General features: G+C 42.8%; 1 protein-coding gene across 3 annotated transcripts in view; it reads right to left on the bottom strand.

Annotated features, from left to right (window-relative positions):
- zfhx4 (zinc finger homeobox 4) overlaps positions 1–11103 on the bottom strand; it is an 82870-nt gene that overhangs the window by 3292 nt on the left and 68475 nt on the right. For all 3 annotated transcript variants that reach the window (XM_036515889.1, XM_036515874.1, XM_036515881.1), the window contains exons 6-9: positions 7172–7305; positions 6405–6605; positions 5695–5815; positions 1–5212 (exon numbers count right to left, since the gene is read on the bottom strand). The exon at positions 1–5212 is cut by the window's left edge and continues 26 nt beyond it. In XM_036515889.1, the coding sequence (XP_036371782.1) occupies positions 1–5212; positions 5695–5815; positions 6405–6605; positions 7172–7305 (5668 nt within the window). The remainder of the gene's footprint in view (positions 5213–5694; positions 5816–6404; positions 6606–7171; positions 7306–11103) is intronic.

The following is an 11103-nucleotide window of genomic DNA, read 5'->3' as shown; positions in this document are numbered from 1 at the left end:
AGGGATGAGGGGCCATTTACACCAGGAAGAAGTACAGGTGGGAGGCCAGAGATTCCTGGGTAGGCAGTTGGCAGGCTCAGGCCATGAAGTGCATTGTTGTCAACAGTTTGCTGCTGGGATGGCATGCTGAGGACATCCGTTGCCTTCTTCAAGCGGTCAAGCTCTTGTTGGGCCATCAACTGCCGCACAGTGGTAGGAGCAAGGTAATCCTTTTCTCTGTCCACCTGATTCCCCAGTGTTTCTTGCACTTTAGCAATGTGCTGCTTGGAGAAAATATGATCTCGGATGGAAATCCGGGCAGAATACTTTACACCACACAAAGTACACTCAGGCCTTGGCCCATCTGGTGAGCCTTGGCTTATCATGAATGGCTTTCCAATATTTATTTTGAATTTCTTTTCTTTTGCACGGGCATTCTGGAACCAGACCTGCACAACCCGTTTTGGGAGTCCAATTTCATTACCCAGCATCTCGCACTCCTGCATGGTTGGTGTGCGGTAGTCACTGAAGCAAGCTTTGAGAACTTTTAGTTGCAAGTTACTCATCTGGGTCCTGAAACGCTTGTGGCCTGGCCTCTCTCCACCACCTTTTCCCGATTTGAAGGGGTTGCTCCCTCCAAAGGGGCTGGGGGAACTTGGATCAGCCAAGCTTGAGGTCTCGCTTTGATCTGCATTGTCATCTTGTTCCTCGTCCCGCATGCTGAAGTACTGCTCACTACCATCTTTTCCACAGTAACTCAACGAGGGACTCACAAGGCTGAATGGGAACTTCTCTTCAAATCCTTCAGTGTTTTGTGTGGAATTAGTTTTCATTTCACTCAGCTTTTCGCCGTTGTTTCCGGTGAGACTCTCACCTTCATTATTTCCCTCATCACCAGTTGTTGCGTCGCTTATAGCTGTGTTAATGGATGAGGTCTCATCAAAATCTGTCTTGTTTAGGTCATAGGAAACCTCTGCAGAATTCATATTAAGCCCTTCAATTTCATCACTGTTTTCTGCTTTTAAGGATGAAGGGCCCAAGAAGTTTTTTACTGGTGCCTCAGATGGTTTGACTGGGGTTGAAGATGCAGCTGGCAGCTCATATTCACTCATTTCTGTTTTAGTGGGCAGTTGTGGGTACTCAAAGAAATTGTACTTGTTTGGGCTCTCACCACCATCATCATGTGCCATCATGGGGCTTGGGGGCAGGCTAAACCCTGCCTGCTTGGCTTCGTGCCAGTGTCTTGAGCGTATGTGACTGTCAAGGGCTGACTTGGCCTTGAAGAGTGCCCTACAGAAAGGGCACTTCTTGTGGGATTGAGCAGGTCCCAGTGCTCGGAACTGTCCTTTTCTTTCCCTGGCACGGGTGTTCTGAAACCAGACCTGAACCACTCTCTTCTTCAAGCCCACTTCCCGAGCAATGTGGTCCAACATTTTCCTGGTTGGGTTTGAATCCAGTAGGTACTTGTCATACAGGATCTCCAGTTGCTCTGGTGTGATGGTGGTTCTGAGGCGTTTGTCCCGGTGCTGATCTTCACCGCTGTTTCCACCATCTTTGTCATTGGAATTGATCTCTTCTTTTTCATCCAATTTACGTTTTAAGGAGCTGGAGCCAGAGCAAGGGGGTGTGGATAAAGAGGAGCTGCTCTGTGTTGGCATCTGGGAGAGGGCTCCCGCAAGCAGCTGCCCAGTCATGAGGGGGTTGTTTGGGTCAAAGATCATGTAGGGCATGTCTAGGGGTCTTTCCAGGAACTGTGAATGGAGAAATTGGTTTTGGGCTGCCAGGAAGTGCATATGCTGGTGTTCCTGCCACAGCTCTACAGTTGGGAAGGCAATCTTACACTGGTCACACTGATATTGTAACATCTGAGGAGGTAGGCTGTTCGTCAGAGAGGAGAGCGCAATAGAAAGAGGGCTAGATGGGACAGCTGTTGACTGGGGCTGTGAATGAGGTCTTGCCATCTGTGATTGGGTGACTTTCTGTAGTGGTGGCTGGGGAGTTGAAGCCTTGGAGGGTCGTGGCTCTGACAAGGACTTTGCCACCTGGGAGGGAACATTCTCAGTCTGCTTTGGTTTCTCTGTGGAAATGTCAGGTTTAGGTGAGATTTTTCCCATGTCAGGTCGAGGTGAAGGCATTAAAGGAGAGCTTGACCCAGAGCTGGTAGCTGTTCCAAAAGGATTTTTGGAGGAATCCAGGTGGCCCTTTGACAGGTTTTGTTCACTGGCATCCATATATTCGTCAATTTGGCTGTCCTCTATCCCATCTTCATCTTCATCTTTATAACACTGCTTCTTCTGGTGGGTAATTAGGTCAAAAATGCGAGGGAACACGACACTGCATTTTTTGCACTGATACTGCATATTGCTGGTCCTAATGTAGCGTTCATTAGTCAGTTCCTTTTTCTCACTGTCTTTAGCATCTGCCTGGTTCTCATAGCTCTTGCGAGCCTTCTGGCGAGCATTCTGGAACCAAACAACAATCACACGAGTTGGAAGGTTGAGGACAGTAGAGAGCTGCTCTATTTCGTCATCCTTAGGGTAAGCATTGGTATCAAAGAAGTCTTGAAGGACCCTAAGCTGATAGTCTGTGAAGCGAGTCCTAGATGATCTCTTGTTCATGGCAGCATCTGTACGGTAGTACTCTAATGTGCTGAACTGGGACTCAATTCGGACATCTTCCAATGTGGTCATAGGTGGAATGTTAAAGTTATATGGGGAATCCTTGCTTCTCTGCCTCTCTTTGAAGAGCGTGTTTCGGAACCAGTGCTTGATGACTTTCTGTGGGAGGCCTGACTTGTCTGCCATTTCTTGGATCTGCTCTTCATTGGGAGAATTGTTGATATCAAAGTGCGCTCGGAGGATTTTCAGCTGATCATCGGTGATTCGAGTGCGTGGGCGCTTGAACTGTGACTGTCGCAGAAAATTTGGATCTAGTCCAAGTTGCTGCTGACAAAGCTGTGTGAGATCTGACGATAAAGAATCCATTGTAGGGAGCTGGAGGGCGAGCTGGGGGGGAAGACCTGGGTGCTGCACTGACTGCATCATCAGTGGGGGAAAAAGAGGCAGGTCCAAGGACACTGGAAGCTGCACCTGTGGAGGTGCAGTGGGAGGTGGAGGAGGTGGGGGTGGAGGAGGCGGCGGTGGAGGAGCTTGCAGGGGTGCTGGAGAAGGAGTCTGACCTTTTCCTACAGAGGTGGTGGTAGGCTGGGGTGGTGGCGGGGGAGGTGGGGGCGGGGGAGGGGGTGGTGGAGGAGTTTCTGGAGATGACGGATTTATAGGGTACAGTTTGTCATAAGCCTCTCGATACTGCTGTGCAAACTTCTCCAGCTCTCCGTATGGGAAAAACTGTCCGTGCACATGCTCCTGGTGACTCTTGAGGATGAGCATGTTGGAAAAGAGCTTTCCACACATTCCACACTCAAGTTTATCACTGACCTCTTCCTCTCCAGTTCTATTCTTCTTCTGGCTCTTCTGTCTGTTTTCATTGTACTGTATGACCAGTTCAAAGCCAAAGTTCTCCAGCAAGGCTTTGGCAGCATTGCCCCTTGCTCCTGACACGATGCGTGGCGGAGGAAGGAGAGGTTCCAAAAGCTTCATTTTCTTGGAATCTTTGTTGTCCTTTGTGCCATCAACATCAATTGAATATTCCTGCTTGGTTTTGCTGTCTTGTTTCTCCAAATGCTCTTCAGCTTCCTTGGACATTTGAATCTCTGAGACCGATATGCTGCTTTGCTCCATCTTGGGCTTGCCTGCCTGCTGCTGTGCTTTCTGCTGCTGCATCTGAGATTGTGAGGTTTGCTGCTGCTGGGCCTGCTGTTGGGAGATCTGGAGCTGCTGCCCCAACTGGTGCTGCTGCTGCATTTGTTGCTTCAGGTCTTCCAGAAACGATCCTGTCATCCCCGGCATTCCGAACGCCGCAGAGTGCAAAGCCAGCTCTGGACTGAGGTTAAACTCAGTGCCAGGGATGTAAAAGGGAAACAGGAACTGGGGCTGCTGGAACTGAAGCAGAGCCTCAGGCGTCATTGGAAAGTGTGGAAAGAATGCTGGGTTCAGAAACTGTGGCTGAAAGAAAGCAGCCTGCTGCTGGAGCTCATGCTGCAGCTGCATTTGAAGCTGTGCTGGTGACTGGGGTGGTTGGTGGGTGGGCTGAACAGAAATGTGATCAGTAGCTTGCTTTTTGTTGATTTCTTTGGCATCTACATTGTTTTCTTTGTTAGCTGACGCTGGTAAACTCACGGGATCTACATTTCCTTGACTAGCAGAAACCGGGCTGTTAGCGGGTGCCATTCCACTATTTCCACTTGCAGTACTGTTGCTAGTCTCCATTTTGGCAGTTCTGGCTTTCGTCTGGTGGAGCACAGACCTCATGTGGATTTCCAGGGTTGAACTTTGGCTGTAAGCAACATTACAAATATTGCATTTGTATGGTTTGTTATCAACATTGTTGTTGGTCTCCTGGGGAACGGGGCTTGAGGCCTCTTGCAGAACCTTCTTCAGCTTGTGTAAGTGTGAGACTGAATTATAATGAACTAACAGAATGTTCTTTTGCGTGAATGATTCTTTACACACGGTGCATTTGTATGGTCTTGAGGGGTCCAAAAACTTCTCCATGGTGAAATTGGGGCCTTTTCTGAAAGGTAAAGTCCGCTTTGGTTCGGAGCCCATGTCGTCCAGCAGGGAGCTGCTGTCACTTCCTGTTGGGCTAGCCTTCCCTTCCTGATCCAAGTCTTCGTCTTTGTCCATCTCCTGCTCAAAAGCCTGTGCCTCCTCAAATGCCCTGGCTTCACTCTCAGAGCAGAAGTCCCCATTGAGAGGCAGGCTCCCGCAGAGCTGTTGTACCTCTGCCTCGCTCAGCTCCGGATGGCCGCTCTCCAAGTGCTTCTTGAGGGCGAGGAATGTACGGAAGCTGCGCTGGCACAGGCTGCACATGGTGGCGGCCCGGATGGCATGGTACTGGGAATGTATCTGAAGCTTCTGCATAGTCTTGAAAGCCAGGCTACAGTGGTTGCAGCGGTACTTGTAGACATGGCGATCAGAGACAGAGAGCTGCTGCCGCTTCTGCAGTTCGCTCAAGTGCTCCTGCAGGGAGTCTGGGTTCTTTAGCTCCTGGCCGCAGCTCTTCTTCCAATCGGGTGCTTCCGAAGCTTCCTTTGGTGGCTTGAATTCCTCGTTCTGAAGCTCCAGCTCACCTCTGTCTTGCACTGTGCAATTCTTTCCATCATTTGAACTGTCACCTGGAGTGGAATAAAAAGGAAAGTCAATGTTATACTTATAATACTCATTCATACTATTGTCAACGACAGTTTGCTTTAGGGTTGCGCTCCTCAGCTAAATGCAGGTTGACAATGGTTATATCTAAATAGATCTAAATAGTGGCACAAAAACTCACACTTTGATATGATCACAGGATATACAGTCCAACATCATTTGAATATAAACGGATCAGATTTTGGTGTTAAAAGAAAACTGGTGTCCTATAGGATAGGCCTATATCTAACTGTTATATATATATTCTTTTCCCCAAGTCTCACTGGGATTGTTACTGTGCAAAGCTGATTTAATTGATTGTTTCAAAAGACATAACAAGACTGTCACAGCACAAAAATGGTTAAAAATTGTTTGATAGCAACACACTACGCAAATTGTTCTTTGCTCTTCTTGAAAACTTTCTTTTTCAGATTAACAGTGGAAAGAGACATCATAAACATATCCTTACCATGGGGTTTTCCAGACCCCTCTGGTGTGACAGTTGACATGTCCATCTGACTTGGGACTTTGTCTTGTACAGTTGCTGGCAGCAACATGTTATTGGACGTCATAACATCTGGTCCTGACACCTAATAAAAAAGGCAGTTCAACAAATGTGTCAACAGAGGTCACATGTTTTTGCCGTTAGTCTTACACTGTAAACACAACAAAACAGGAGAACAATTAAAACATTTTCATAAAACAAATGCATTCACTACAATTGTACACCTCTCAACAAGAATGTAATCCAAACCTTACCTTGTAAAAAATAGTTCTTTTTATAGAATAGCACACAGAGATAAGCTGGTGCCAATTAAAAACAAAAATTTGACAGTTCTAAACAATTGTAAAGCCAACGCCATTCGATTATCAACGTACGTATAAATATATAAATGTATGACCCTGTGAAAATTTGTATCTGAGAGCCAATACAAAGTTTATTTTTAAAAGCACCACTGGCTTTTCTAATAGGGGGAAAACTTTCATGTTTATGACAGAGTCCCTCAGGAGCGGGCTGAATGCATGGGAAACATTTAACAGAGCCGCTCTATGTCAAAGTTGGCTGGGTTGCGGATTGGATTTCAGAAAGGGTGACAGCCATGACTGACTTTTATTATGGTTTTAAAGGGATGCCAAGACTTAAAACAGACAGTAAAAAAAAAATCAATGTGTGCGTACAGTCATGAGCAGCTTCTCCACGCAGTCAGGGGCCACACTGTGGAGGTGGGTCAGGTGGAGCTGGAGGTGGATCTTGTTACTGAGAACATCCTGGCACAGGGGGCAGCAGATGACGGGCTGCACGGAATGCTGGGACATGACATGCATCTGGATGCGGTTTGTGTCCCTGCTACTGTAGTTACAGTATGGGCACTGCTGGACCTGCAAAAAAAAAAAAAAAGCTGTTTTAAGTACCTTCCACACACAAACATTCATAGCGCAGCGAATCAGAAAAAGGTTTGCATTCTTTACCAAATATAAAAGAATGTTTAATTATTTTTAAGCTTATGAAATGAGATTCTGCAAAATGTAAATAAAGTGGATTTCACATAATTCACTTAAGTCTTCACTTCCTGCCATTTTATTAGTGAAACATGATTGGCTGGAAATTCTAATCAGAAGATTACGCATGACAGAGGTGTGTCCCCTTTCAGTCTCAGCCTGACCCTCATTACAAGGAGTACTTTTAGATTGGAGCTTCGCACCACCTCTCTTAATGTAATCCATTTCAGAAATTACTCAGGCCTGCATCACTCAAAGTTCCACAAGACAAGCTAATACTTCATAATTTAATTTAAAAATACATATTATATAAAGAGATCCAAAGGGTGGGAGCTAACCCTGGTATTTTTCATAAATATGGTGAAGAGTACGAGGCTTCTTCTTGAATGTGGACTTCCATTTAACTCTTTGTTAATATGACTACTTTCCAAATACTGTGAAGTTACCTGCTCATTGCTGGCAGTCTTCTCCTCAGCTGATCTTGGTCTCTTAGATGCAGCATCATTTTCCTTTTCCTGCAGTAGTGACCTCTTCCCCACTGCAGTGGTCCCTGGGGTTTCCTTACCCAGTGTATTAATTCCTGAGAATAAACAGAAGATGGATTTAGTTCCAAGAGATTCTTTTTATCACAGTTTTGATGATAAGAATAAATATATTGAATGGAACAAGTGTACACATTGAGGCCCTGTAACAAATGAAGCTGCATATCAAGAGAGGATGACGTGTCTCACCCCAGCAACAAAGTAACTGAGTAATATCCACATATGTGAATTCATAAAAATGAAATACCTTTAACTTTTACAACTCAGATACACTGGTAATTCATCTGTCTAGGCCCTATTATATTAATTTGATAATAAAGTCCCACATGTTCAATGTAAGACTGCATTAACTTGAGAGGGTAGTGAATAAAAGCCGCCGAGTAAAAATGCTGCTTCAAATCCATGGCTTCAAAAATATCCTCTTCTTATTATATATTGCTTATGACATGTTGTACCATAGCATAATGTGTGAAAAATGATTATCAAAGACAAACCAAAAAGCAGAACAATAAGAACTACAAAAACATCACATAAATATGAAGCACGGGAGACTGCTGCAATCTCACATTCCACAGAAAGATGGATTTACAGACGTCTGACCATTTAAACACATTTAATGTCCAACAACATTTTTTATACAGTTTTTATAAAATGGCTTTGGTGATGAGACTATAACCATTCTTCATAAAAAAGCTTTTGACTTGAAGACATTCAAAAAGGAATGCACACTCCATTTCATTTACTGTTTTTACGTTTCGGTAATATGCATTTCATTAGGAGACACAAATTCACTGTTGCCAAATAACCTTTCTGAGTGTTATCCTAAATATTTGCGCCCTGTACAGCACACTGGAGGACAGCAGTGTTATTATCATTACAGCTGAGCTCAATTCTGGAAATCAGCCCCCAGTTGTATTTAGCAAATGCTGCACAGAGTGATAAATCTTTCATTACCCTCATCCTTAGATAGAGAGTGTTCTCTGCCATCTCAGCCAATGCAGTTTTTCCATTCTAAGAGCTGACGGAACACAAAGAACTGTGGGCCAACATGCCTTATTCCAATCTGGTCACTCAAGGCAAGACGTCGGTTTTATTCTCATGAATCCAGCATTAGAGAAAAACCATGAAAATCACAACCTTTATGTGAAAAACATTTTTCTTGTATTTATCTTTTTCCTCTGAATTTTATACGTGCTGTTACTTTAGGGTATATATCCACAATAAGCAGATGCTAATACATTTTTTTTTGCATTAGGAGCCATTTTCCTCATTCTATAGTAATCATGTGTTGTATCTGAGGTCTGAAATATTAGCCTGTCAAGGAACGTGACACACAAGAGGGGGAAAAAGCGCACATCTTAGACAAGGGCGCAATATAAATTTCCAAGAGCAGCATAGAATTTTCTGCAGGCTCAAATGGCTAGATAATCTTTTTTTTCTTCTTCGTCTTCTCCTGGCTTTGATATCCCGGCAGCGTTGGGGAGGCATGTCACATACATTTCATGACAAACAGAAAACCTCATTTGCCAGGCGCTCCAATCTCATCGCCACGCAGCATCATCTGACCTCCCCCCTCCCCCCCTGCTGTTTGTTATGAGTATTTCTAATTTTAACTTTCAATTTTCACCATCTTCCAGTCAATTTGCAACTAAATTATTTCCAGGGTGAGATGGCGATTGCTGGACAACCAGGTGCAAACACATTTCACAATGCAATGAAGCTTCGCCATTGATTGCCATCATACTGAATGTAAATGTATAGTCTGGGGGCTAATCTGATTGAGCGTTGTGCACGTGGATTCATCTTCATGATTTATTTTCTCAATCAACATAGATACTGCCTTCATATATGTTCGCTGTACGCCAGGCAAAAAAAAAAAAAAAAATGCTACTCTTCAAAAATAACCGCAGCAACCTCCGCATGTAGGAGGCGCATGACAGTGGAAAACAGGATAGTGTCTAGGCAGAGTGTGGACTTTTCAAGATCAATTGTTTACAATAATATATAACTGGCTGATCATTTACAGAGATGAAATGGAGAGAGGACACTCCCCTTCTAAACCGAGTTTCAGATTTTTCTTTAATGAAACGAAAGGATTTAACCCACACAGTAAGCGTCTGCGTTCTTCAGCCACTGCCTTGTAACAAAGGAAGAGGAGCAGCTTGGAGGACGAAGCCACGGCTTCTTTTTTTTTTTTTCCTCCACAGATTATGTTTAAGGCTCCGCTTCACACTTAATGATGCTGCCCTTTTTCCTTTGTCCTGAGACACAATGCGCTGCTATGAAGCAATAGATAAAATATTTGTGACACCGTTCTTCTCCCAATGACAAATGCCTTTGAGAAGCAGGACCTTGGTTGATTAGATAAATCAAAAGGTGATTTATGACATTCAAGCTGTTTGCATTACAGGAATGAGACCAGCAGCCTCACCACCCATCTTTATTTACAACTGACAATGACGTTTGAAAATCTTGCAGCATTCTAATTATATTTGGTCTCTTAAACACTGCTACACAATTTAAATAAATAATACATATAAACACAAATATAATCATAATACATTTAAATAAGCAAATCAAACAATATAATAATCATAATCAAATAATAAATAAAATAAGGAAATAAGCAGCACCAATAGTAGTATTTTCTGGTCATTTCATTCACTTGCAAACTCGATCTATTTTTTGCATATACCAAATATACAATATGTTTAAATCTGCATTTCACCTGAAAAGACTCAGTATGATTGTTTTTGTATTTTGGGTAATATTCTATATTCCCTAGCTTGACAATGGTATATAGAGTAATCACACTCCCTTAGCCCAAAGCATATATTGAACAATATTATATTCACTGTCATTTTGTTTGGCCAAGTTCAATTTTAAAGACAAAAAATTCTTTCCATAATTTATTTGAAGAAAACATCAATTAAAAAGGAATTGCTTGGTAGAGGCAGGCTGAATTTACTATTCAATTTAGTAGACTTTGGTCTCCACAGTATGGCTAAGGTTACAGAGACATAAATAAGCCCTTGCCCTGGAAGGCTTCCTGTATCTTTGGTGATTTACAGGGATGCTGGTTTAGGTTATGCATTAGTGTGTCCTGCAGTTCAACTGATAACATTTGAATGCCACATTCTGAACTCTAAACTCTGTGAAGGCTCTGTGAGTTCCAAAGCCTTAGAGACAATATATTATGTCAAACCTCTTACTTTTTCTTAATACGTCTTAATTTCTTGTAGGACATCTCCTATTGGTGTATGCTATATTTGGCAAACTCACTAAGACACACAGCATGCATTCATTAACCCCAAAACAGATTACATGGCTGTAGGCTTATAATTAAATATGCTAATGCATTTAAAATATTTTAATCTAATGTTTATAAAGTCAGAAATTGAGTAAGGCTAATTTCTAATCTGGTAAATTTGTGGACACATGCAAACAATGCTTCAAAGAGGAGCTTTAATTTAAAATATTCAATATTTGATCTAGTCTGCATGCATTACATTTCATTTCACTTATCTGTATTATTTAAATTGTACAAGAAATTAAAACGCAAAATTAGGTTTTATGAACAATGGCTAATTTCCCTGCTAATTTGAGTCAAGTCTGCTGGTAATTTTCTTAGCAGTAATGACAGTTAATTTTCATCTATGCTTGTGTTTACAGTGTTATTAAAAAGTGCTCCCCTAAGCTATTTCTGTGACATGTAACTTCTCTATGAAGCACAAAGTAATCTGGAGTTCATCCAGATTAAAACATTTGCATGGAAAATGCAATTTGGATTATACATAATCTAAAGTGACACTAGATTAAAATGACAATGTAAATGA

This window comes from Megalops cyprinoides, chromosome 2 (assembly GCF_013368585.1).
Source record: "Megalops cyprinoides isolate fMegCyp1 chromosome 2, fMegCyp1.pri, whole genome shotgun sequence".
Lineage (NCBI taxonomy): Eukaryota > Metazoa > Chordata > Actinopteri > Elopiformes > Megalopidae > Megalops > Megalops cyprinoides.
This window is presented reverse-complemented; position numbering and strand designations above follow the sequence as displayed.